The sequence below is a fragment of the Panthera pardus genome, unplaced genomic scaffold, assembly GCF_024362965.1.
Source record: "Panthera pardus isolate Hobbes unplaced genomic scaffold, ASM2436296v1 HiC_scaffold_12, whole genome shotgun sequence".
Lineage (NCBI taxonomy): Eukaryota > Metazoa > Chordata > Mammalia > Carnivora > Felidae > Panthera > Panthera pardus.
The window spans coordinates 95,202,534-95,230,462 of NW_026526677.1; the positions used below are offsets into that span (position 1 = coordinate 95,202,534).

Consider the following 27,929-nt stretch of genomic DNA (forward strand, 5'->3'; position numbering starts at 1 on the left):
AGATGCTAGCTGGCCCAATCAACCTTGATCTCCAAGACTTAAGAGTCTCCTCCTTCTCTGAAGTAGTGTCAGGCATGATAGGTTTTTTCCTCTTCTTTTTTCTTTTCTTTTCTTTTCTTTTCCTCTTCTCTTCTCTCTTTTTTTTTTTTTTTTTTTTTTTTTTTAACTATGAAGCTTTGTGTCCATGGTCTGGTCCTCATTTCACAGCCCTGAATCCAGGGCGGGGTGCCACGGCAGTCTACCATGTTGCATTGCACTCAAAGTATATTTTTTCTTGTGACCGTAATTATGCTCCTTCCCCTGGGCTGCTCCACTGTGAGGCCTGCAGCTGCACCGAAGTCAGTATTTGCTGTCGCAAAGGACGTTACACGATGGTCTCTGGTATGTGAGCGGGCTCTCCTCTGAATTTCGAACTCCGTGAATCGTCTTTCCGCTTTGTTTTTGCTTCAGAGTACAACCGTGTGATGTAGTTCATGTAGCTCTTCGAGTGGAAAGCTGAAAGAAAAACAGGTCGAAGATGAAAATTCCTTTTGAACAACAGTGCACCCGTTCGTTTGGGACACGTTGGCTGCACGTGGTCTTGTTAGGTGCATATGTTAATGTCTTAAACATCAAATCAGAAATCGATGGATGCATATCCTATAAATGGTCTGAATGCATTGCCAGAGTCTGATTTTTAAAAGGTCTTACGTAAGCAACACGCTAACCAACCTGAAATAAAACTTGTAGACGTTTCTGCTGTGAAACCCAACAAATAAGAACCCACGTTGCATTTGGCAAATTTTATACTGAAAGTCACATGGCTTACGGGAAACAGGACCACTCAAAGCCCGTTAACTATACACAGAGGCTGGAGACCGCTCCAGAGGATGCTTTTTAAGTGAGCGAAAACAGTGAAGTTGAAACGTCAGGTCTGAGGGAGCCAAGGGAAGGAGGATGGACGTAGAGGTTGGAGCCCAGGGGGAAGTACCACCTCCCACCTCTGTGGCAAGCCCCTGGGATCGGACCTTTCTGGGGAGGGAGCCCTGAGTGAAAGTACTCATTTTCTTAAAGTTGAGATGCAAAAGGCTTTCTGTTTGTTCAGCAGCTGAGCTCAGGGCATTTTTTCTCCTGCTAAAAGTTACAATTCAACACCCACTGTTCTAGTGCCCCTCACTTGGGAAAATTGGCATAGGAAACAATCCAACTTACGCCTCATACTGACGTTATTCTCCTACTTGCGGGTCGATTACACAGACATTGACATTATAGAAACACATGCGATACAAGAGACTTTCTGCACCTTACACGCACTTCCCCTCACACCCCCAGTTCTCACAGTCTGCCCTCTTGTTCCCCTCTCCCAGCCAGTAAGTGATTCTTCCCACTTCACACCCTACTGGGTCAAAGCAAAAAAAAGGGCAGAGGTGTTGTGAAAGACCGGCTTCCTACAAAAACCTCAATAAAACCATTAGAAACTAGCAGCAAAGCTCTTCTGCATGTCTTGCAACTCTTGGCAGGGGGAGGAAGTTAATTTGCATGGAGGAAACAAAACGGTTGGAAGGTATAAGATTCTTTACCGTAGCGCTGGTTGCTGTCTACTGGATTTTTGTCAAACACACACACACACACACACACACACACACACACACACACACACACAATCTCCTTTTAGACCCTTCCTTTCACTTTTTGGAAACGTATTTTGCTTGGGAAATTGCAATGGAGTGCTCCAAAAGCCCCCAAACATTTCTGCTTGAATCAGTTAAGCCTTGTGTTCATTTATTCAACACACATTTGTCAAACACTCCATTCGCCATCAGGCCCTGTGTTAGAATCTGAGGACACGCTGAGATCAACCCAGCTTTTCACCACCCAAAGGAGTACTGTGGTGGCTAAATCAACACATCAAAAATGACCAGTTGGTGCGGGAAGTGCTGGACTGTCAAGGTGTCTGTGAGATACCCCTCAGCACAAGAGGGACGTACAGTCTACAGGTGTGTCTGGGTGTGACAGTCAGGACACAGAGATGGCTTCCCAAAGGAACTTAATGGTCTCTACTTTACATTTTGGAAGATGCAAGACGATTTAGGTGATTGACTTTCTAGTGCTAAAAATCAGACTTGGTGTTTCACCCTCCTCCTTCAAGACAACAAATTAAGCTCATTTTTCAAGTTTTAGGTCATGTAGGTGACTCACTTTGGTCCTTTTTCTCTTGGGATGATGTTTCTTCATTATTTGACCTCGATTTGTAACTTTCCAGCGTGTGTTCTGAAATTTCGTTCTCTGCAAGAAAAGAAAACTGTGTTATTAGTTTCTGGTGTCACACATCACCTATGTGTAGAAATGTATTTTGAATAAGATGATCCTTCTGTCTACACAATGGTGGACTTACCCCTGCCCCTCCCATACGTCATGCCCTCATTCATTTAGAGAATTGTTTTTGTTCTTTGCTATGATTCCTGCAGGCACTGTGCTGGGCAGTGTAAGAGTTGTGGAAATCAAATGACCACAGATTAGAATCAAGTATTGTTCTTTGAGATGGAACGATTCCAGGAGGCCTTCACGAACCATGGGGGTGAAGCATTAACGGGGGGACTTTGCAACTATACGATGACATTTGCCTGTTGCGCAGGTACAGCCGAAAAGCCAGACTTTGTCTCTAGGTCTAATTATGATGAACGTTGGTCCAGCTGAATATATAGAGAGAGTGACATCAAACCGGAAGTTGTACTTTTAAGAGGGTGAGAGCCATTCAAAGAGGTAGTGTATTTTGCCTTGGGACATAATGAGTTCTCTGCTACTGGGGATGTTGGAGCCATATGTCGCTAAATGATCCTGGGCCAGCAACGCCGTAATGCAAGTCACATGTGTAATTTTATAAATTTTCTAATGGCCATGTTGCAAAAGCAAAAAGAAGTAGGTAAAATGAATAATTATTAACAATTTATATTTGATTTACCTAGTAGATCTAATATGTTATTATTAGACATGTATTTGTGTGTGTTGAGTTTTTTTTTTTTAACTTTCTTTTAATGTTTATTTATTTTTGAGAGAGAGAGAGAGAGAGAGAGAGAGAGAGAGAAGGCAAGGGGTAGAGAGAAAGGGAGACACAGAATCTGAAGCAGGCTCCAGGCTCCGAGCTGTCAGCACAGAGCCCGACACGGGGCTCAAACTCACGAACCGCCAGATCGTGACCTGAGCCAAAGTCGGACGCTTAACCGACTGAGCCACCCACCCAGGTGCCCCCGTGTTGGGTTTTCAAAGTCGGGTGTATATTTTATCCTTGCAGCACATCTCGAAAGCAACTGGCAACATTTTAAGTGCTCAATAGCCATGTTGTGTCTACTCTGTTGGGCAACACAGGTCTAAATAATCACTCAGAATTAAAGAGGGGATATCATCCTGGTACACATTTATAGAAGGAATTGAGTAGATATTCTGGATACCTTCTGAAGTCCTTCCAGCCCTGATATGTGTTGAATCTATGCATTTCAATAGATACCTTCCATGCTGGCTGAATAATATATATATTGCATATATACATAATATATATAATAATCTTTATGTAATACTATTATATATTACTATTATACTATGATATGTGATACTTTTATAATATTGTATGTACTATTATAGTATATATAATACTATTATAATAGCATATATAATACTATTATAATGTTATATATACGTATATTTTTTCCCCCGTTGATAACTTTTAAACCAGAATGCTTAGCAAAAATTACTAACATATTATGGTTGAGGGAGGCTGACTGCATTATTTCAAAGTAAGAACACAACTGGGACACCTGGGTGGCTCAGTCCGTTAAGCATCTGACTTTGGCCCAGGTCATGATCTCGCGGTTCGTGGGGTTCGAGCCCCGCATCGAGCTCTGTGCTGACAGCTCGGGGCCGGAGCCTGCTTTGGATTGGATTCCGTGCCTCCCTCTCTCTCTGCCCCCGCCCCTCTTGCGTGCATGCTCCCTCACACACTCTCTCTTTCTCTCAACAATAAGCATTAAAAAAAATTTTTTTTGAAACAAAAACAAAGTAAGAGCACAACCAAGACAGTATACATTCAACCTTTGATTGACCGTCCCTAGAATATGAACTCCTTGAGAGCAGGGATCTTGTTGACAGAGGTATCCCCAGTGCCTGGAACTGCGCCCGGCGCATGATAGGTACTCCATGAATACCTTTTTGAGTGCATGAATGAATGCGTTTTCCGCCTGGCGTCCTTTTGCGAACGGCAGCTTTTATAATTTAATGTCAATTCCAGGAGCTACTCTGCTTTCTCTTGGTTACACGCTCTTTGATTAGAGCCCCTGGAGATTGCACATCCTGTGTTTACTACGAAACAGACCATGGCGTATTTGCGTGACAACACTTCCCAAACAGATGGCTGAAGTATCTAACAGAAAAGCTTTAAGTTGGCAGAATTTCCTTTTGGCTAGCCAACCGTTTCTGCATCTTGCGGCCCCCCACCAGCTCCCGCGCCGCTCACCTTTTTTCCATATCACGTGTGCTTTCCGAAGCTTCATTATGAAGAGCTGGACGATGATGAAGAGTATGAAGATGAGAAAGGAGACCAGGGTGAGCAGCAGAATGCCATTTTTCCTCCTTATCACCCCCACGTACTGAAGATTTGTTTCTGTAAGGCAAATGAGAGGAATTCAGCTCAAGGTCGGTTTGCTTCCGTCCCTGAGGAATTTGCAGGCTGCTTCCCAAATGTCAGATAGGCGGATAGGCCACTCAGACAAAAAGACGGAGGACTTTAACCTGAAGGGAAAGAGATTCATATTATTTATTCTCCAAAAACAAGCCAACAGGCGGACAAACGCCATTCTGTGAGGTGATTGGAAAAACGCTCTCATGTGCCATAGGTAGTGAAGCTGTGATTTTTCATTTCTAGAGAATGCAGGCAAGAATATTGACTTAGATTAGAGTCGGGGGATTTAAGTGAGCTGTAAGAAATGAGTGTTTTAGCAACATGTGGTTAAGCAGCAAGAGAGGTTGTTAAGGAGTATGAAAAGCTACGCAAATGCAGTGAACATTCATGAATGTTGGCTTGGTTAAAGGTAGTCCTCCATGAAGGCATTCGGAGATCAAGGAGGTGAGGTCTTGAAGATCTTTCTAAACCTCACACTCGGATTCGGCTGGCTCTGATTTTGCCCAAATGTCCTGCCCCCTCTAACAACAAGCAGTTAAGGAGCACCAGCTACGTGTGGAGCTGCTTGGAGCTCATTAGACACAATCTCTGTGCTTTAGGGCATAGTTCTCTCTCTGTAGAAACAGATAAATTAATAAAACAGAAGTCAGAGTGCGCTTTATGGGAGGTTTGAGGGTCCTGTTCTGCCCCGTAGACTGTGGGAGCCGCAGAGGTCTTGTGAACACAGGCGTGAAGCGTCCAGAGAGGGGTGTTTCGATAATAGAGTCTTAAAAATGATCACACCTCCAGCGAGTCACGAGACTTTGTGCAGGAGACGATGAGAGTCTGGACCAGGGAGGTGGCAGTGATAGTAGACAAAAATCTGGAAGGGAAGACTCAAAAGTCCTTGGAGACGGACTGATTTTTTATGTGTCTGTGTGTGTGTGTGTGTGTGTGTACACACACGCAGGAGTGAAGGATGACACCAAGGTGTGGGGCTTGTGTGATGGTTTGGACAAGCTGATTTTATGGGAAAACATGCTGTTCGGCTTTTAGTGATGTTGAGTTTGAAGAGATGGCAGAGAATCCAGCCATGGGATACGTAGGAGGTGGAATGCAATAGGGATTCGTTCTCCAGAGAATGTTCTGGAAGCATAGGTATGGAAATCATCTGCATAGTGGCAATACGAACAATCCTGGGGAGGGGTAAACCCTTTAAGAATTAAGGGAGGAATCAAGAATAGGAGAAGTAAAGTCAGAAGTATATCCACATATAAGAAGCCAGAGGAGGAAGGGAGGTTAGCTCATGGACACAGAGAAGGACTGATTAGCAAAGAGTGACAGGACCAGGCAGAGTATGTCAGGGAAGCCAGGGAGACCCTAAGCCAAGGAACAAGGGAGGGATTAACCAATAAAAAGGTCAAGGAAAATAGGGACAGAAAAAGGCCATTGGATTTATTGGTTCAGAGGTTAAAATGTCAAGTGTTTATTCTAAATGCTGTAGGGGACACTTACCAGTGGTTAAGTCAGGATCTTGAGCGGTTTGGTTTTTCTCTTCCTTGTCAATCTCTGTTGTATTAGAATCTTCCACTACTGCAACTAAATTGAAAGAAGTTAAGACATGATATATACATCTGACTCTCTGTGAATAGCGTGTACATACACATACTAATCCCCAAACAGCAAAGCATCTTTGGGAACCAAATTAAGTAGTCCGACTTAAAAACAAACAAACAAACAAAACCAACAAAACACAAGACTATTTCTGAACTACTGACTTTTCCCAAAAATAGTTGCAAATGGCCAGGCTCATTTTGCCTTATTTTTTAAAGATACATGTTTACCGAACACTGTGTGCTAAGCCTGAAACTGAGCATTTGGTATGTTTCTCACGGCAGCTCTGAACAGAGGCTTAGAGAAGCTAAGTAAGTTGTCTGAAGTCACGCAGCAAAGAAGTGACAGAGCCTATCCCGAAATTCAGAATGCAAAATTTAAACCGTTCTTTTATCCTTCCCACCTGAACCAGGCCTGTGAGCGAGAAGGTCTTTAGAAAGGTGCAAGATAACAACAGAACACTGAAGGGTGACATCCCAAGCTTTATGGAAGGATAAGCTAGCAGCCTGGAAAGCAATGATTTTTATGTTGAAAAATAGGCTCCCTTGTCATTCAAACCTATACTGGCCTCTCCCCCTTAGAAGCAGGGTGTTCTGTGATGGTTTTGCTAGGTGAGAGAAGTCATAGAAAGAAGAGATCTCTTCTTCTGATTTTGTTGCTCGTCCTGCCTATTCCCACCTCCCTGCCTCCCCCTCCCCCTCCCAACCTAGTCTCTTGCTTTTTTAGCCCATTGCACAGCGCCACTGTGTGGATCCCACGGGGAATGAGACCACCCATTCTACTGAAAATGGCTATTATTAACTGTAATACAATCATAGGAATTGAAAGCTGAAAGGAAATTTAGAAACCATATTAAATCTTCGGTTCTATATGAAAAAGCAGAGCAGAAAATTGGGTTGTATAGTAGCTCCGTAAGCCAATTTAAAGACAAGTCGATTCTAAACACGTTTAAAAAAATTGGATTATTAAAGCAAGTGATGTGACCGCTCCACTTCAGGTTATTTTCAATTTCCATTGCCCTTCAAAAAACCGTACGGTACATATTGCTTCTATCGGTGTTTAGAAACCCCAAACATTGACTTTTTAAATATTATTCCAGATAAAAGTTGTAGAAAAATACAATCTGATACTCAACCATGAACATACATGCTAATGATACGAAAACACTTATCCCATCAAATGAGATTATTAGAGACATACTATTTGAAATAGGAAGAGGACACGTAGGAATTTCTGCCCTTTCTGGCTGAGGCTGTTTTGCTCAAAACATCGTAACAAATGAATGTATTCATACACGTATATATTCGCACTGCGTTTTCTGAGTACCTCCTAGTGCCAGATACGACGCTAGGTAAAATGCAAAGATAAACACGTGATTATTCCCCAGAGTTAACCCCCCAATGGGTTCACTGTCTAAAAAGTTGGTTATAATTCATTCAGGCTTTTTAAATTCTGTGTTTAGGGTTCAATCCTGTCATCAAAAACTATCCGAGTTCTTGACAACCAAGTAACTGAGGTGTTTTCAAAGGTGATTTTGTTCTTCCGTGACGAAGAGCAGCAAATCTCCAGATCCTGTTTCTTTGCCCTTTGCTGAAATCAAGTCTTTATTTTGTGTTTAGTCTGTTCTGGATGAGAAAACAATGAAACGAGTCTCTCCATAAATGAATCCAACCTTGCCCTTTACCATAGAGGAAATTCAAAGGTCACTATTTGTGTGTGTGTGTGTGTGTGTGTGTATCAAGCAACATAGCACTGAATTTACAAGGCATTAGTGACCCTGAAGCCCCCCCCTCCCCCAACTAAGGGAACATTCTACCACAAAGCTGGAGCCAACAGAGGGGGTCCTGCATAGTCTTATTAAAAATTTTTAAAAATCTGAAAATTGAGAATTGGAAAAGTGACCTTCCCGAGGAGGCATGATTTTTTTTTTTTTTTTTTTTTTGGTCTTAAGTTTTAATGGGTTGACACTTACCAGTGCTAGTGGGCTGCTGAGGGTCTGCAGACGATGGAGAGTTTTTCTCCAGGGCATCTGAAGCTGTCTCTCGATCAGTAACTAGGAAAGGGGAAAAACAGAATTCTGCAACCACGGAGAGCAGTTTTACCCACATTGTGCTCAGTACAGCAGGTTGGAGAATGTATTTGGCTGCTACCTGCTCGTGGAGGTTTTTGCAGAAACCTCAGCACTACGTATTCTGCAGCTCTTGCTCTGGTTTTTGAATCTGTATCCTGCTGGCTGCCCATCTGCTAAGCTGCCTGGCTTAGAAGTGCAGCGTGCCGGACTTGGAGTGGTACATTTGGCAATAATAGGCAGAGGGTATTCGCTGTCTTTCTTTCCATCTACCTGCCTGCCTCTCTGTCTGTCTATGCATTCACATATCTCCCTCCTTATTTATTAGTTAGGTGGCCTTGGAGTCAGTCACGGATTGGGTCGAATTCCAATGCTGTTGACTTGGCTTGTGCTGAGTGAGTTTGAGCAAGATGCCTAATCTCTTGAACGCTCAATTTTTTCTTACCTGGAAAATGGAAATGCTAAGCTTTGCCCTTGGGAGGTTTTTTTGTGTGTACGTGAGAATTAATGAGTTCATTCATACAACACGTTCAGCCCAACGCTTTGCTGTTTATAAAACATGATGCTAACAGTATAACATAAAACAATGTTTAGGGATGTCTCCAGACATTCATTGTAGCGCGGATTTGACCCCTGAGCAGTCCTGCAACCAGAGGGTGTATAGGAAAGGTGCCTGAAATTTTATAAATAGGGATATGTGACGGGTAGGTAATGTCTTTTTGGGATCTGTGAGTGCGTCTCAGCTTTTTATTTAATGGCTTTGAACGTTTCTTTTCTTAAACATGTAAAACTTTTGGAAACGATACAAATGCCAGAGTTGCATGCGAGAGCACTAAGGAAACAATAGAGAAATAGTAATTTAGACTGTCAGCCTAAGATGAACTCTGTGACCACAAAGATGTCAGGGAAAATTGAAAAGACAGCTGCTAGCAATGAAAGGAGAGAAAAAGCTTGGAAGCTAGTAGGATGGAAATACTGGAGGCAAATTATAAGACGAGTATATGGGAAATATTGGGGACACGTAGAAAAATTATCAAGAATGATCAAGATCTTCTGGAATAATGTATATGATACTGTGTGGATTCAGATAATTATATATTTTTGTACAGAACAGGAGATATACACACACCCATGAGTTTGTATTTACTTTGATTTGTTCTCCCAGTCAACAAGCTAGTGAGTAGATTCCGTTAGACCAAATGTTATTTTGATTAAATGGGTACTGGTGCTTTATGATTTCTGTCCCTGCTTGGTTAGAATGTTATAGACTTGTGCTGTTCAATACAGCATACACGGGCTACACTATTGAAGTTTAAATTAATAGAAGTTAATATTAAAAATTTACTCAGTTGCACCGGCCACATTTCCGTTTTGAAAAACCTGTATCCACCCCTGTGAGCTTGACAGCTTCTAAATACTAAGACTTCGATGAAATCGGTGACGATATCAATGAATGGGATTTTGATGCCGAAATGTGTCAACATTTGAAAGTTCTGTATAAATCAATATATTGATATTTTCCAAATGACCAAGGCATGATGCTACAAATCATGCCTGGCTAAAAGATTTATCCAAAGTGCAAATCTGTTCAAAGAATTTAATGTAACAAGGGCATGAAAAGTTCATTGATAGGGTTCCAGAGTCCACATAGCAATTAACCTTTAAGAAGTCACCTCTTGTTGAGTTTTAGTATAGTATCAAAGAAGAATATCCACAATTATCTGAAAAGTTATTAATATCATCTTCTCTTTCCCAACTACGTATTTGTGGGAGGCTGTATTTTTGTATATATTTCAAGCAAAACAACATACTGCAAGAGAATTAACGCTGAAATTATGAGAACCTAATTCTATGAAACCAGATACCAAAGAGATTTTTAAGATGAAAAACAATGCCATTTTCCTCGCTAACATTTTGGCGTTGCAAAATACAGGGTTTTTTGTTTTTTTTTTTATACAAGTGTGTCATTTCTATGTATATGTAGTGGATTCATTTTTTAAATAAGTCAACTTTTTTTAGTTTTAATTTCTAATGCGTAAGTATGGACAGGTGCGATTCACATAAGTAAAAATTCTTTGGGGTCCTCAAGTATTTGTAGGAGTGTCGAGGGTTCCTGCAATCGGTGAGTGTGAGAACTGTCACTCAGGTTTTTTGTTTTTATCTCACCTCCAGATAAGTAACAGGAAATCAAGATTCCTCATTGGGAATACTGAAAAGATGAAGTAAACCATTGTGAAGGTGGCCTAATCTATTCCTGTCCTGTTTTCCTTCTCCAAGCATTGCGTTGTGAGTTTTTCAAAGGAAGACGTTACTCATTCCAGTACCTGCCCCCTCTCCAGATAGGGTGCTTGCCTGATGTTCATTTTCTCAAGTCCTACCATGCAGTATGGGGATGAAGGGGGTCAGAATCCTTACTTGTAAAATTATTTTATCTTATATTAAAAAATGTTTTTTTAATGTTTATTTATTTTTGAGAGAGAGAGAGAGAGAGAGCGCGCGAGAGAGAGAGAGAGCACAAGCAGGAAAGGGGCAGAGAGAGAGAGGGAGACACAGCAGACTCCAGGCTCTGAGCTGTCAGCACAGAGCCTGATGCAGGACTCGAACACACAGATTGCAAGATCGTGACCTGAGCTGAAGTCAGAGGCTTAACGGACTGAGCCACCCAGACGTCCCCTTGTAAGTGTGTTTTAAAGCATTCTCACTAATCCACCTTGTAAAACTCATGGGATGGACAAAACGGGTGTAGTATCTGTACGTCCATTGAGTAGCTTGCCACAGGGGAAAGTCATAAACACATGGAAGCCACCACCAGCTGATACTGGAATTACTCTTTGAATACTTAATGAAGATCTGGCAGTGGGGGCTAAACAGTCGACCGTTAGGTCATAAATAAAAGTCAAGTCGTATCCCATTACTGTTAGAAGCATTTGATGGCTAGGATTTTGAGTCGTAGAGAACTATGGCCATAATGGAAGAGAAAGAAACTGTGATTTCCCCTCAAGAGTAAATTTTTGTAGGTGGCCCGAACAATAGCTGAAGAAGTTAACATAGATTTTTTTTCGACCTGGTTGGTTCTCTTATTTAAGACTCTGAATGACTTTCAGAAGCAGCCCCCAACCCCCCCGCCCCCCCACGCATGCGCTGTGCTCCACTGACAGCAGAGGCTGGAGGGGGAGGAGTCATCAGGAGGTAGGAATGTTTGCTAGTACCCAGCCGTGTCTGCGGGGGCTTAAGTCTTCTAAATGCAGCTTCCTCAAGACTTGCTACTTTTGGTTTGACGAGAAAGTGACTGGTGGAAAGCCTGTGGTAGTGAGCGGGGGGACCTGTTAGCCACAGCAGTGACAGCCCCCACGGGGCAGCATGGCAGTTTTCCCACCATGGTGTTCTCCTTCACCAGCGCCTTTCATCAGCAGTAATTTCCCAAAGAGCTTTTTCAGCAAATGTGTCCTCATCCAACAGCTTCCTCCTTCCCTAGTGTGAGTGCATCCTTGTACTTCAGAAATTCTTCTGATACTGTGAGGTACTTTATACAATAACGAAGGTCAGAGTCTTGTGATTCATGCTACCTCTTACTAGATACTTCCTGACTCAAACATTTTCTAGAGTTTTGAAATCCCTATTTTTTTTTTTTTTTTTTTTGCATTTGATGAAGGAATCATTCTGGAAAAATGGAGGCGACTCCTCTTCACAGTTACGATGTGACGTTTCGTTTGTTATTTGTTCTGCTGGGAATGTTAACCGGGTTAAACTAAAATCCGCAGAACGGTCATAACAAAAGAAGTCTAAAGAGTAATCATGACTTAGTTTGACTGTGTGAGTGTTTTATATTAACGTAAAATGATATGGACAAGTTTAGATCTATTTCAACGGCTATTATCTCCTTTTGGGTATGCTTCAGACGACCTCTTCAAAATCGTGAGCGCAATCAAACGATTCGAGGCCAAGTTATGTCAGCTGTCATTATCAAAAAGCAGGCATGATGCTATTTGCATATGGCGCTCTGCTAGGCTTTCTGCACAACTGGGGTTCCCAGCGTTGGGACGGTCGCATTCTGACACCCAGCTGGAGAAATTTCCATCATTAAGGGAATCTGCTGTTAAGGAGAGCTTTGCTGACTGCGATCTCACTCTGAAGGACTTTTCCCATTCCGTTTCATTTTGTTCAATAGTGTGCTATGAAGGTAAATTGAAAATGATTAAAAGCAATCGTTCCTCCCTCTTACCCATATCTTCAAATCGGAATGGTGCCACCAGTTTTCTTCCTTGTAGACCTTTGTGTCGGATAATGCAGTCCACTGTTGAGTTTTTGCTGTACGTCTGGACTCTGAGGGTGCTGCTGCTGTTACATTTCTTCCCATCGGTTTCAAATTCATGGCGGGTTTCACCTATGGAGCGAGTTAAAGAGGTGTGTGACGTTGTGGCTTCTTAACACCGTTGGGTGGTTTGGTTCCCTCAGGGACCAATGGCCTTGACCTCTTGGCAAAGCTGTTAGACTCCTAACCTCATTCTGACTTCAGCCAACCCCCTTGTACCTACGTGGCCCTAGTCACAGAGGGGAGCAGGTGAATAACAATGAATAGGTTTCTGTAAACCCATCACCACTGGGGGGAAAAAAAATCCAAAGCTTATCGTGGTTACAACAAGGGCAGCCCGATGTTGTCAAACACAAAGACCCACGACTTTACTCGGTTTGGACGAATAAGGCAAATTAATGGAGAGGTCTTGGAATGATGTGGAATTGGCATTGGAATGAATCTCTCTATGATTAAGTAAAATTGAATGTAACCTGTGTCACAACGTACACAAACCGTAAACAGGTCCCAATTGTGACAGTCTGTTATCCTGCTTAGTCAATTGAACGCTGCTTCAATCTAACCAAAGTTTAGATTCTTTGGTACCATATGATATTTTTATCTGTCACTGAGGGTACTGCACTTTAGAAGTGTTCCAATATACAAGCATTGTGGTAAATGTATTTTCAATTTTGTGTCTGCTAAACAAGTCATGCTGAGGTGATAGCTATTTTCCTGTTTTATGAACTTTTGTTGAATTTTAGGAAGCCATAATAAAGACTCTATTTTAGGTTCCTGCTTTGTTTTAAGCACAAACAGGCAGTCGTATTATTTGTGATAGGTTTTCAAGATGAAGGCAGAGTATCGATTGGTTATAAAGATAATTTGGAAAAGAACTGATGGATTAATGAATGTTGTTTTCTGGCACTTGGTGCCACCAGAGGGTGCCAGAGGATTTAAAACTTCCTTGGAAATGTAAGTAGGAAGGAAAACAAAGGAGGAAAGGACCATCTCCCCTACTTACCGTAGAGCTCTATGTCGTTCCCTAAAATCCAAGTTATCTGCGGAGGGGGCTTACTTCTCACGGTGGAGCATTTAAGTGTAACGTGTTCTTTTCCATTTTGCATTCTGGTAACTGAAGCTTCCAGGATTGGTGCGGAAGGAGTTGCTGGAAGAAAATTGTTTTTTTTTCTACGCTTAATTAGCTGGTCTACGTATCCCAGTAAAGCACGGAGTCTGATCATCTGTAGGGACGATTGTAGCGTATGGTCTCAATCATGGGATTTTTTTTTTTTGCTCGACCTTTTCCAGAATACTGTTAAGGGGCTTTTATGTACTTGTAACGCTACCTTGGCTGCAGTCACACTGTTTGTTACCCAGTGTATGATCAGTCCCTGAAAATCCCCAATGTTTCAACAGCAATTTTTGCATTTGACAAATGACTGTATTTGACTAGTAGAACGCTAGGTGAGGAGTACAGACCCAAATTCCAGTTTCATCTGTCACCGGCTGTTGTAAGAACTAGTGTATGTCCCTCAACTTCTTTCATTTCCTTGTCCGTGACATGAAAGGAGTTGGTTTATGGCTGTTTCCGTTCTAAACTTTCACGAGTGTATGATTCACGCCAAGGTAAGTTAGTTCTGTCCCCTCCTTCCATCAAAAGGTGCATTTCTTTTATAAAGGACCCATTTGTCCTTTTTCTTCCTACTCCTGTCTTGGAAATGGAATTCACCCTTGAACAGTGCGGGCACTAGGGGCACTGACACCTCCCTCCACCACTGCGCAGTCAAAAATCTCTGTATAACTTTTGACTCCCCCCAAACTTAACCAAAAGCCTGCTGTTGATGGGAAGCCTTACTGATAACAGGAACAACCGGTTAGCACGTTTTTGTATGTTCTATGTATTTTATAGTGTATTCTTACAGTAAAATAAGCCAGAGAAAAGAAACTGTGAAGAAAATCATAAGGAAGAGAAAATACATTTATAGGACTGGACTGTATTTATTGACAAAAATCCACGTGTAAGTGGAGCGGCACAATTCAAGCCTGTGTGGTTCAAGGGGCAAGGGTGATTTTTAGTTAGGCTAACTTCTTCCTCTTTCCCGTTCTACTTCACACTTTGGTCCAGAACCCTACTCTTTCACATTTATTTGCTGATTTGTCTGCCATCGAAACATGGTAAAGTCAGCCCCGAGCATGCAGCATTGGGTGCCGGCAGTACACATATGAAAAAATTAGCTATTTGAGGAGCTCATAGTCCGGTGATAGACTCAGCCCCTAAACTGTCAGTTGAAAGATCATGTATTAAGTGCAGCGAGAGAGGTACGCGTGGAGAGTTCTAAGACCCCAGAAGAGCACACAAGCAGCGTGAGCCAGAGTGCCACGAGGGGTGGCCAGTAAGGTGGGTGAGTCACATTGGTTCTTAAAACCCGAAGGGAGCCATTCCTTCCCAGATACTTCGTTACCCCGCAGGCACCACGCTGTATTAATTCAACCGAAGTCTAAGAAATCCACTTGTGGGATACGTGGAATTATGCCACTTAGAGATCGACAGAAAGCAGTGTTTCGAATTGATCTGTTCCATCACAAAAATCGGAAAAGTAAAGACAGTAAGACTCACGCTGACCTCAGCTGACCGTCCACAGAACTGGGCAGGCCCCGGGCGATCTGGACGCTGTTACTTCCTATCCTCGTCTCCCAACCCACCTCTCACTGGCAGAGAGGGACTGGTTTGGGCAGAGGATGCGAGCCGTTGCCCAGTGCAGTCACCTCTGAATTCATTCCATCTTAGGCTATGCAGTCGTAAGGTTCTACTTTTTTTTTTTTTTTTTTTTTTACACACTGCTTTGCCTGTCTAAACTAGCGTGCCAACTCCTGGTGGGCACGGATTGTGTCTAATCCCTCGTCGATTCCCAGGAGCTTAGTACAGTGCCTGGCACACAGTCGTGGCTCATCAAATATTAATTCTCCTTCCTTTTAATTTCCCCAGAGAGGAAACTTCGCTGATGCCAGAGAGACGTTTCACAAAGTCACATTTTAATCTAGAGCTCGCCGGTCAACATGTTCCTTTCTGCTTCCGTTCGACAAAGGATGGCAGAGGTCCCCTAGGAAATGCCTTGCTACAGGCGCTGTTTCTAAACTCAGATGTTAAGCGTAAGAACGATGTGTCCTGTTCAGAGGCCCGTCGCTCCCCTGCTGGGTGTGCTGGCTGTCAACCACCTACCTGTCACGATCACTTTTACTTCCTTTGTTCTCACGGAGCTGCCGTATCGTAAACACTTGTACACGCCTTCATCTTGCTGGCTGACATTAAGCACGCCGATGGAGAGCTGATGGGCGGAGTGATGCAGAAGCTGGTATTTGGGATTTTTTAAAGCTGGACGAGAAGGCAAAGGAACTGTTAGGAAGCAAACTAGCAGATGAACACAGACTCTCTGCCCATTGATTCTTCACAGGAATGGCTTTTGAATTTCACACATGGACGGAGCAAATGTCACATCTTTGATTGAGCTGCCTTCCAAATTTCTGGTGTTACCAGCTGGATGCCTCTCAACAGCTCCACGTTCGTTTAGGAAACAAAATATTTTGCGACTGGGATCTGTGAGATAAACCGGTCGCTTTATTTGCACGTGTATGAAATTAACTGACATTAACCCCGTGCTGGTGAAGGGTTCAGGCTGCAGGAGGATTACATCCCCCCTCCCCCCTCCCCCCCTTTTTTTTTACATTATGAGAAATGCCCCATTGTAATTACCTCCTCGAAATCTGATTGATTTGAGGCTGTCTTGTCACAAAGGATGTGAAGAATGGAAGATCAGTGCACGGCTAGTCATTACGCCAGTTGGCTGCGTTTTCTTTTTATGTTTTTTAAGGGCTTTATGTTTGAGTAGTCTCTCTACACACAATGTGGGGCTCGAGCTCATAACCCGGGATCGAGAGTTGCATGCTCCATCAACTGAGCCAGCCAGGCGCCCCTTTTGTTTTTAATTTTTTAGAAGTTTGTTATTATTTGAAGTTTCCTAAAGATTTTAGCAAGTGGTTTTTGTTTTTATTTTTGTTCTGTTTGGTTTGATTCTATATTGACCTGGGATGTCTATCTCAGACCATAGGTCCCTTGGCAAATCAGAGGCTCCTGAAATGAGTGGTTTTGTCTTCCTTCCCTTCCTTCTCCTCCTTCTCCACCGCCCCCCCCCCCCCACTCTCCCTGCTTTCTTTCTAGATTTGTAACACAAACAAACCTAAAATAGTTGTGCTTTGAATGGCTGCCCAAGGAAGGTTGTCTCTCATCTGAAATAATGGTTGTATGTCCTGGGACACTGCTGTTACCCGGGCTAGAACCCCTGAATTCTCAGCCTCAGCACTATTGACTTTTGAGTCCATAATTCTTTGTTGTGGGGGCCCTCCTGTACATTATAAGATGTTTAGCAACAACCCGGGCCTTTCTACTCACTAGATGCCAGTGCCCCTGCCTGTCCCCAATTATAACAACCAGAATTCTTTCCAGACGTTGCCCTATGTCCCCTGGAAGGCAAGAATGACCCTCAGTTGAACATCACCGAGTTCAATCAAGGTACTCTGCTAGAAACTTGGGAGTGCCCGTCTTATCCTGGTTTGCCAAAAACCAAGCCAAAACAAGAGAAAGCGTGGTTTAACGGCAATTATCTCTACCCAAAGTTTTTCTCTCAAAACTTTTAACAACCAATATCTACTTTATTGGAATCTAGTATTGATAGTTGATTTAGTTTGAAATATGTGGTTATTTTACATTGAACATAGCAATATTTAAAGATTTTTTTTAATGTTTATTTTTGAGAGAGAGAGAGAGAGGGAGAGAGACCGCATGAGTGGGGAAGGGGCAGAGAGAGGGAGACACAGCATCCGAACCAGGCTCCAGGCTCTGAGCTGTCAGCACAGAGCCCGACACGGGGCTCAAACTCCCGTACTGTGAGGTCATGATCTGAGCCAAAGTCCGATGCTTAACCAGCTGAGCCACGCAGGCGCCCCGAACACAGCCATATTTAAAAAATGTTTCATAGCTGCAGAGAAGAATAGCATGGCCCCTGTGCAAGGATGACCTGCAAATTCGTGAAGCATTCCATATTTTTCTGGGTGTTGTATGGAAACCAATTTGACAATAAATTTCATATTTAAAAAAAAATTTTTTTTAATGTTTCATAGCATATTAAGTTTTTTAGGGGCTCTGCTTTTACAAGGCAGAATGCAATTTGCTGTTTTGGAGACTTTTCCAAGTATTTGGCAGCTGAGAATATTAAATGGAGACATGCAGTGGTCTCATTATCTAGGGGAGGGTTTAGTAAAATTCTGCCCAAAGAGATGAACTAAATAGACTTTTGAGAACACCTTTCCTTGGGGCACCTGGGTGGCTCGGTTTGTGAAGCATCTGACTCTTGATTTCAGCTCAAGTCATGATCTCACAGTCGGTGAGTTCGAGCCCCGAGTGGGGCTCTGCACTGACAGTGTGGAGCCTGCTTGGGATTCTCTCTCTCCCTCTCTCTCTCTCTCTGCCCCTCCCCTGCTTGCTGGCTTTCTCTCTCTCTCTCTCTCTCAAAATGAAAAAATAATCCCTTTATTATTATATTATATTACATATATATTATATAATATTATATATAATATTATATTATTATTATTATTATAAAATAACGTTAAAAAATCCCTTTCCTTAAGAAAAAAACAACAACATTGTGACTGTGCGGTGATGGATGTTAGCTTTACTGGGGCAATTGCTCTGAAATATATACATAATACTAGATCATTGTACACATCAATACAGGGTGACATGTCCACTATATCTCAATAAAACTGGGCGGGGGAGGGGGTTGCGGGGAAGAATCCCCTTCCGTCTCAGGCATCCAGGGCTCATTGTGAAAAGGAGGAATGACTGTCCTCCTTTCCAAAGCGGCATGTCCTGTCAGTTGGTCGGCAACCTTGCTTTTGTGCCGAGGCCAGCAGAAGAGGAGATGTTGGGAAGGGAGTTTTGTGATGTGACTTTGAGCTGCTCAGATGGAAAACGAAGCAGCTGGCTCCAGCCGGGGGGGGGGGGGGGGGGGGGGCGACGGTGTTAGCTGCCAGAGGATAAAGGGCCTCTAGTCAGTCTCCTGCCTGCCTGTCATGGCGCTGCTGAGAGTGAAAAAGCGAGGTGGGGGTAAGGTGGGGGCATGGAAACGTGCTTTGTGATTTGAGCCCCCTTTACCAATCATTCTGGGGGGTTTCCATTTCAGACTTCCTGTCCAAAAAAAGCAGCCGTGTGTAAAATGATAGGCTGCTGGGTGTGATCCCCGCGTAATCGTAGGTGGGCCAAGCCCATCGTTGGGGTGACTCATGCTGGTTTCTATCCCACACCAGCTTGTCTGTCTGGAAAATCCCTCAGGTTGCGATCTGGTGGCGATTGTTTTTTTTGTTGTTGTTGTTGTTTGTTTGTTTGTTTTTTGTTTTTTGCACTTACCAGGATGCTCGTTTAAAAAAATGGTGAACCCTGATGGGGCCAGCCACTGCAGGGACGTGGTCTTCCCCTGAGAAACGACACATTTGAGAGTGAGCGTCTGGCCTTCCTCCACGGTGACTGTTTCTGTGTGGTTGGTCAGAAAGGCTTCTGCAGAGGAAGAGAAGTGGAGACAGTCAGGCTGGCAACGGGGCAAGGCACTCCCAAGCTGAGGCAGGGTCAACGCAACCTCCTCCTCAGCACAACCTCCTTCGTTCATTCAATCATTCATTACGTACTTCTTTTTTTTCTTTTTCCAATAAACATTTTGAAATTTTTTTAAGTTTATTTATTTATTTTGAGAGAGAGAGCAAGCGGGGTTGGGGCAGAGAGAGAGAATCCCAAGCAGGCTCCACGCTGTCCGCGCAGAGCCCGACGTGGGGCTCGATCTCACAAACCGTGAGATCACGATCTGAGCCGAAATCAAGAGTCGGTCGCTCAACCAACTGAGCCACCCAGGCCCCTCTCATTACATACTTCTTATAGAAACAAAACGTCAGTCAGTACAAAGGAGCCAGCACTGTAGGTAGTGACAGTAGGATGTCTCCTGAAGGGGTGCGATTTTGATAGGAAATAAAGGAAAACGTTGAACAACATCCATCGGGCGCCTGCCCTCTCGTAGCCCGGAAACTCAGCGAGGCCACGTCGAACCTATATTTAATTTAACTTTCGAAATAATCCTATGAAGAGCGAGTTACTTCGCTGGCTCTACAGATGAGGGAATAGAGGCTGATGGTCACACAGGTCCTGGAGCTGGGATCTGGACCCATGTCTGTGGTCTTCCAAGTCCATGGTCATGTAACTAGGTCAGACTGTCTCAATGATGAGACCAGAAAACTCAGCCTCTCTGGCCTCCGTTTATGAAGCAAGCTCCTTCTGGCTTGAAGTATAAGCAGCGTGTCTGGAATTCTAAGCGGCGCTCTTGTGAATTAGGGAGCTGCCCTTCACAGGAGCGGGGAGGCCCCACCTGCAAAAGAGCTGCTGTGCCAGAGGAATGATGTTCTAAGATCTCTTCCAATTTAATTTTCCACAGCAGCACTTTCTCCAGGCAAACACGAGAGACTAGTTTCCCGAATCACAGCCCCCAGAGAATGGTAAACAATTGGTCGTAAACAGCTGCAAATGTATCCTCCCAAAAAAGGAAATTGATAAAAAAAAATTATAATAATAAATTGGATTTACTGCTGATTTGGCTGCCATCCGTTCTTCAAGTTTTAAATTAAAAAAAATTTTTTTTTTTGTTTTTAAGGACAAGACAATTCTTATCAATGAAAGTACAAAACACTTCCGTAAACAGAAGAATACCGTGGGGTTATAAATTATGAATAGCAAATGTAATGAGTTTTACTCCATCATCTGAAACCTTAAAAAAAAAAAAAAGAGGGAAAGGAAAAAAGGAGTTTATTTCCTTGTGATAAATTTCAAGTATTAGGAAAAGTGCTTTGGAGAGCCCTGGGAATTAATTGGTGCAGACTTTTTAGTTTGTTCCATTTCTAGGTCATTAATTTCCATCTGGCCCCTGGCAATAATAACCCAGAATTGTTGTATTGCATTTGTATTGACTTCCATGGGAAAAAAGTTTGCTTGCGTTCTAATGGAAAAATACCCATATCATCAGTCAATACTATAATGAACAATGAAGACTCAATAAAAAGATACTGTGTTTCCATCAGAGCGTTGAAGCATAAGCCCTGAATTCTGCTTAGGTTGGGTCATTTGGAAATATTTTCATCTATAAAATCAACCCATAATTGAGTAATAGGGATAATATTAGTGGAGATGCTTTGAAATGACAGTGGAACTAAGGTTAAGCAACTTCTGAGCCAAGAGATTGAATCTGAAACTGTCTACCTTCTATCGCTTCCGTAATCATTCCATTATGATTCTTGCTTTACTTTCTAGTTCTTGTGTTAGCCTGCTTCCCACAGGTTGAAGTTTCTAGAGGGCAGTGACTATGTCATATTTCTCTAAAATTCATTCCTTACAGGAGCTATCACAGTGTGAGCTTGAAAAGTAATGGTTTAATGCCAGCTTTCATGATGGCACCATAATGCAGGCGATGGGCAGATGTCTTTGGTCTCCTGTTGTTAATAAGAATACTGAGAGACAGGAGGGAAGGCACTACGTTGAATCAATGATAGAATAAAAGACCACTGTTGAGCAACATGCCCTGATTTCATCCTTCAGGCCAGAAATTGATACTTGGAAGTTTTGCCCAAGTGCTTACCTTTCAGCAAAGTGATGGTCTAGACAGGAAGCCTGTATTTGGGGAAATGGAAGCAGTGATATGTATCGGCAGCCTGTTTGTGAATGAATGGCTTCCATTTTAAAGATATCTTTTTCTCGAGATGCATGCTTTTGAGTGAAATTGCGTGATTTGCTTCTTACACTGTAAAAAATTATAATGAGGGGCGCCTGGGTAGCTCAATCAGTTAAGCGTCCGACTCTTGGTTTCAGCTCAGGTCATGATCTCACAGTTCATGGGTTCAATCCCCGCGTTGGGCTCCACGCTGTCATCCCTGCTTGGGATTCTCTCTCTCTCTTTCTCTCTCTCTGCCCCGCCCCCCACTCCACATACTCTCTCTCTCTCAAAATAAATAAATACATTAAAAAATTGTAATGAAATACAGTACGACTTCTTAGCATATGCTATAAAGAATTGTATCTCCTAAGATCAGTTTACTCCTGTTGAGAATGTAATATTCGCCAACTGACCTACCACAACTATAAATGCCTGGGTTTCAGATGGAAAGGGCTGCGTTGGAGACATAGGCTGTTTTTTGTGACTCTGCTCCAAGCCTTGCCTTTAGCTTGACCAGCTTATTTCTCTTGCAGTGTTACCATGTGGGACCCCTTGTTTAGTTTTGAGACAGGAAGTCTTTGTAGAAAGGAAGAATGGCTCCAGTGAGAAGCCACAGGCCCACACGGCTTCAGCTGCGGTGCTTAAAAATATTGTTCACTGTGTCAAGGGCCCGCTAAAGGGTAGAAGAGGAAGACACCTGTACCTGACTTTTCATGGTACGCCTTCTAAGGGAAAGTTCCCCAGGGTTCTCTCGTTGCCACTGCACGCTGAGGGGGAACTCTTCTTTTACATTTTCTTTTTCATCTAAGTTTTGGAGTCCAACTTTCACCTTCTTCGTCAGAGGGAGGGGGTGTGGGTTACCTTCTGTGTTCACCACTTCCTCCCCTGTAGGCTCTAAACACGTCTATGCTTGTGCACCCTTCCTTGGCCTTTCTTATGTAGATCCTGAGGGCTGCGTCCCCTCCCTAGTGCTCCCCAGCTGGGCCTCAGGGTTCCAGTCTGCAGGTTAGCGCGCGACACGGCTCCACAGATACCGGGGAGCAAAGCTTGGCAGTGAATGGCTGTGGAGTCTCTCCTGGGAGGTCACCGCTTACTGTTAGTAGGTCGTGTCGACTGAGTGGATTATTGACTTCGGACCAGATCCATCCATCCATGGAAGGCCACGTGTTACGAGGCTGCTAGTTGACTCTGGGCTCATAGATCGGGACTGGTTTATATACGGAAGTAGAACCTGTGACCTTCCCCATCGTCTCCACCCCCAACCTCACGAACTAATTGTCCTATCAGTGGAATGGCCACACGCCAAAGCCTATGTGACCGGCCCTCAGGCAAAAGGGCAAGCATCAGTGACCGCCACCTACGCAGGCATCCACGGATAAGACCTGTGCAGTGCCTAAGATTCCTTGATTTCCCCCCAAGATTTTGGGAGTTGCCATGTCTGCTCTCCCCTTTACTAGGGGCTATCAGGTGGATCGAAGAACGAATAAGATGTCCTTTCTTGTTCTTACCTTAGTAGCCCAATTATTGCGTGCGGCACATTTTAAAACTCCAGAACCGAGCAAGTCTGTCCTGCAGGGACCCAGACTCCTCACGCCCCATTGGAAATCATCATCTCTCGCGTCCCCCTATGCTCCAGACGCGTCTTATACAGATATGCCACCTGCTCTGTCCCAGCGCTTGCTTGTGTTAACTAATGTCGTCGCCAGCCACTGCCAGGTTCAGGGTCAGGAAGATACTTTACCTCCATGCTGTTCTGTCATCCTGGATACATTTCTTATCCCCTCCAGGACTCAACTCAGATTATCGGGCTTTTGTCGAACCTGCCTAACGAGTCTTTAGCCTCCTTCTTCCTCACAATGACCTGCCCTCTCCTCTAAGACCCTCAAAGGTTCTGAATGGACTCCTGTTACAGCACTTGGCACATTACTTTATAATTATTTGGTTACAAGCATGTCTCTGTGTGTAGATTACAGACTTCTCGTAGAAAGGTTGTTTGCCATTCATTCATTTTACAGTCCCAGGGCCTTACACAAAGTAAGATTTTAAGTATTAGCTGAGTCAGTGGCTAAAAACATGAAGAAATGGATATATTCATGACCAAACACTATAATAGGATATAAGCTTAGCTCTGTTATTGTTATGTTGCATAGAAAAGCTTGAGTTAAATTAACACCAGAGACACAGAATGAATTGTCTCAAATCAGAGCCCTATTTACACGACTATTATGCGGTAGTAGACAAAAAAGTGGTTCAGTTTAGATCGTTATGAAAAATGCTTACTATTATTTTTTTGAGATAGAATCAACAGAGAAAGTTACGAGGGTGCCAATGAATCTGGCTCGGCCCAAATTAAATTATTTCCAGTATGGCTTTCAAGAAGACATCTCAAAGTATCCACACACTTGGGAATTATCAACAGGCGTATCAACAGAACCTTATATTTGCAACTGTTCTTTGTTTCCTATATCCTACCCTCCACTAAAGACCAGAATAGCGGGAGTCTCATCATCCATAGTATAGGTGAATGGGATGAATTTTGAAAAATTGTTCGTTCTTGAACTGCGTTTTACCCATCCTAAAGGCTCTTTATGTGAGTGGTAGCCTTGAAAAGAGGGAGGCTCTGAGATTATGGGACTTTTCTTGTCTATAATTCTTGGCGGCCTTAGTTAGAAGTCGCCCTGGTGGAAGCAGGTGCAGTGATCTTCCCATAGTTCATAGCTAAAAACAGCTGGCAGTGTCCAGTGTTGCCAAAATTGATGATTTGCTGCCTTTTTTTGCCAACAGGAAAGCAACACGATCAGCCCCTTTCCTATTTGGGACTCTGATGGGCCTGAGCAAGGTGAGGTCAGAGGGGACAGTTTGTGCTTAATACCATTAAGTCTAGATGCCTCCTGGGTGGCCCTTTGGGTGAGTTTCCAGGTTGGGATTTTTCTATTACACATCTTCCAAACCGTATAGATCAGTGGCTATCAAACTTCTGATCTACATTAGGAAGCACTTTCTATCACAGCCTGGTAGAAAGACACACACACACACACACACACACACACACACACTAAATGTTTCATTAGATAATACATAAGTGCTGTGTAAGCTGATTGACTACCTGTGAAAACTTAGGCGGGTTATCTAACTTCTTTTAAACTCTCTATTCTCATGTAAATTAGGGATATTAAATGTTTGTTTATTTTTGGGAGCGTGCAAGTGGGGGAGGGGCAGAGAGAGGGGAACAGAGGATCTAAAGCAGGCTCTGCACTGACAGGCCTAGGGCGGCAGCGAGCCCGATGTGGGGCTCGAACTCACGAACTGCAAGATCATGACCTGAGCCGAAGTCAGAGGCTCAACAGACTAAGCCACCCAGGTGCCCCAGGGATATTAATACCTCAGTATCTTTGCTAGGATTAGATGTAACTATTAAACGTGCCCAACACTGTGCATGGCACGATGAATAGCTTTTTCTACCGTCTTTATCAATAGTATTTGAATAATTTACATTCTAAAAAAGTTGTCTTAGGTTTACCTTAAGACGTGATTATGACTGCCTTTAAAAACTTTTTTTGTATGGTACTTTTATGAGGCAATAACTTGACTCCTCAAAAAATTAAGGTCTGTTAAAGGCTTCAAACTTTGGAATAATTGAAAAAACATTCTATCTATCTAAATGTACTTCTCCTGAATGTATGAGCTGTTCTGTAAGCCACTTATTGAAGAAACTAATATTATTACCAATATTGAATTCATATTATGTGCCTCAGGGTAGAGGGACCAAAAAAGAAAGCACTTCACTTAATTGTATAAAGTAGGAAATTGAAGGACTATGTAAAATAGGAAATCGAGTTTTTTAAAATAATGTCATTCAGATGCTGTTGTGTCGCGAATGTAGATTTAGAAGGCAGGTGCATTACCTGAAACATAACTACAGTTCAGCTCAAACAAACACACACAGCCAGCAACACACTTCTGCATAGCTTCTTTTGCAAGAATTTGGTACAACTTGCAATCAGAGATTTAAAGACACCTATATCCTGCCTCCCGTTTGAGCAGGCTAAAAAGGTAACAATAGTTTTAATTTTCATATTGCTACATTAGAATTAAGTGAGCATCAAAAATCAAAATGGGAAATTATAATAAAATGTAGAGTATAATAGGGGCACCGGGGTGGCTCAATCGGTTAAGTGCCTGACTTCCGCTCAGGTCATGATCTCGCCGCGAGTTCCAGCCCTGCATCAGGCTTGGTACTGACAGCTCGGAGCCTGGAGCCTGCTTCGAATTCTGTGTCTCCCTATCTCTCTGCCCCTCCCCCACTCGTGCTCTGTCTCTCTCTCAAAAATAAAAACATAAAAAAATTAAAAGGTAAAGTATAACTGACTCCAAAAATAAGCAGGAACTTTTCATGAGGCTCATTAATATCTCGGAACTAATTAAGAGTTGTATAGCTAGCCTTTGCCATTTTCAAAGTGCTTTCACATTTGAAATTTGATCCTTGTAAAAATGTGAGTCGGTTGGCCCGACATTTTTAATCATTCTTCATTTCAAGATACAGAAATTGAGTTTTCTTTTATTAAATGTTTATTTCTTTTTGAGAGAGAGAGCACGAGCATGGGAGGGGCAGAGAGCGAGGGAGACACAGAATCCGAAGCAGGCTCCAGGCTCTGAGCTGTCAGCACAGAGCCCGACCCGGGACTTGAACCCACGGACCGCGAGATCATGACGAGCCAAAGTCAGACGCTTAACGGACTGAGCCTCCCAGGCGCCCCCAGAAATTGAGTTTTTAGAGAAATTATCTGGCTAAGGCTTATTCAGTGAGGAAGTTTTTAAAATCCAAAACTGATGCCCTTTCAACTGGTCGACCCTTACAACACAGAGCCTAAGGAGCCTGTTTGTTACATTTTGCCGTAACACAGATCCCACAGAGACACATGCGACAGTGACCCTTTTCCATCCTGGTTAGCAATTGAACAACAGGTTAAATAAAGCAGTAACATCCCTCCCTGTGAGATCTTGGTGTACCTTGGAAAGCATTAAGATATTTACCTGGGTTGCCTTCTGTGGTAGGTCCGCTGTGAACGCAGCTGACTGATGGGTAGATTTGGTAACATACCAGGTCAACTGAGTGGCATAAAAAATGAGCTCTAAGGGCTTACCTTGTAAGGGGAAGCAAGCCAGCAAGCTGCAAAGTCTCCACCACATACTGTGCCGTGCTGTTGTCATACTTTGTCAACTTCCTCTAGATTCTGAAATAAATGGAGCAGAGTGGTTTCTTTTGAAGGGGGAGAGGCAGGAGCTTTGTGACCTCACGTGTCTCCCCGCCCCCATTGGCTCTGGAAGCCCCCTCTTAGTTCGCTGCCCCCAAAATACCTCCAGGTGGAACATTTAGGGGACCACATGTGTCATCGCGATCGTGGAGAGGCGTGAGTGATGTGTTGGTGGCACAGATCACTCTGCCACACGTGGGAAGTACTGGTAAATCTACTAGTTGTGAGGCTTTTTGGGGGAGGAGGGGTGGGAGAGAGATTAAAATTTCCCCGTGTAGTGACGTAATCTTATTTTTACTTTTCTAGTGTATTGACGGTGATAGACGATTTATTTGTTTTTATTTATTTATTTTAATTTACATCCAAGTGAGTTAGCATCTAGTGCAACAGTGATTTCAGGAGTAGATTCCTTAATGCCCCTTCCCCCTTTAGCCCATACCCCCTCCCACCACCCCTCCAGGAACCCTCTGTCTGTTCTCCATGCTGAACCTTTGTGAATATTTTGTTTCTGACAATAATGTATAATGGTCTTCAGGGGCTAGAATTCAGTCACGTTATTTGATCATTTAAAAAATCTTCATCCATCCATCCATCCGTCTCTACATCTATCCAGCCATCTAGTATGTATTGTTCCAAGATACCGCATATAAAAGATAAATCCCTTGTTTTCAAGGAGAATATGATCTCGTAGGGGGTGACAACTGGCAAACGAACTATTTTGGTATTGAACTGTCATTAATTGGGCAAATTGAGATGCGTTACTTCATTTTTTCCAGGACACACAGCAAAATACTTATGGTTAGACTTATGGTTCGAAAATAGTCTAGTCTGCAACGTTTGACAAATTATAAAGGAAACAATATTTTCTGGTTTTAATTAAAATGAGTCTTGATGGGATGCCTGGCTGGTTCAGTTGACAGAATATGCGACTCTTGATCTTGGGGTCATGAGTTCGAGCCCCACGTTGGGTGTAGAAATTACTTTAAAAAATAATAAAATTTAAAACCAACAGACATGAGTGCTGCTGTTCTGTAAATGTGTTGATACTTTGGGGAGGGAAAATTCTATCCACCGAAAATGTTTTTCAAATATTTAACCTATTTTAACGGGTAGGAACAGATTGAAAAGAGGAGAGAAAATTGAATTTTCTTGTAGGGCGTAACATGATATAATGGGATGTTTCTCGAATTGCATGATGATAAAAATGCCTTGGGCCTCTAGCCAAAAAAGGCAGTTTGCTAGGGTCAGCCCCAGACCGATTAAGTCA

At 43.0% G+C, this 27,929-nt stretch overlaps 1 protein-coding gene and 1 non-coding gene across 2 annotated transcripts; one reads left to right on the forward strand and one right to left on the reverse strand.

Moving 5' to 3' along the window:
- Positions 1-138: 138 nt before the first annotated feature.
- On the reverse strand, positions 139-26,666 carry CRTAM (cytotoxic and regulatory T cell molecule). The gene is made up of 10 exons (XM_019468843.2): positions 26,552-26,666; positions 19,070-19,216; positions 15,827-15,979; positions 13,628-13,771; positions 12,535-12,696; positions 8,217-8,297; positions 6,146-6,229; positions 4,487-4,633; positions 2,179-2,265; positions 139-495 (listed from the first exon to the last, which is right to left on the reverse strand). The coding sequence occupies exons 1-10, from the start codon at positions 26,616-26,618 to the stop codon at positions 365-367; spliced, it is 1,203 nt and encodes a 400-aa protein (XP_019324388.1). The 5' UTR covers positions 26,619-26,666; the 3' UTR covers positions 139-364.
- On the forward strand, positions 17,600-17,708 carry LOC128776289 (U6 spliceosomal RNA). The gene has a single exon (XR_008421372.1). It is a non-coding gene; the product is annotated as a U6 spliceosomal RNA (small nuclear RNA).
- Positions 26,667-27,929: the final 1,263 nt, after the last annotated feature.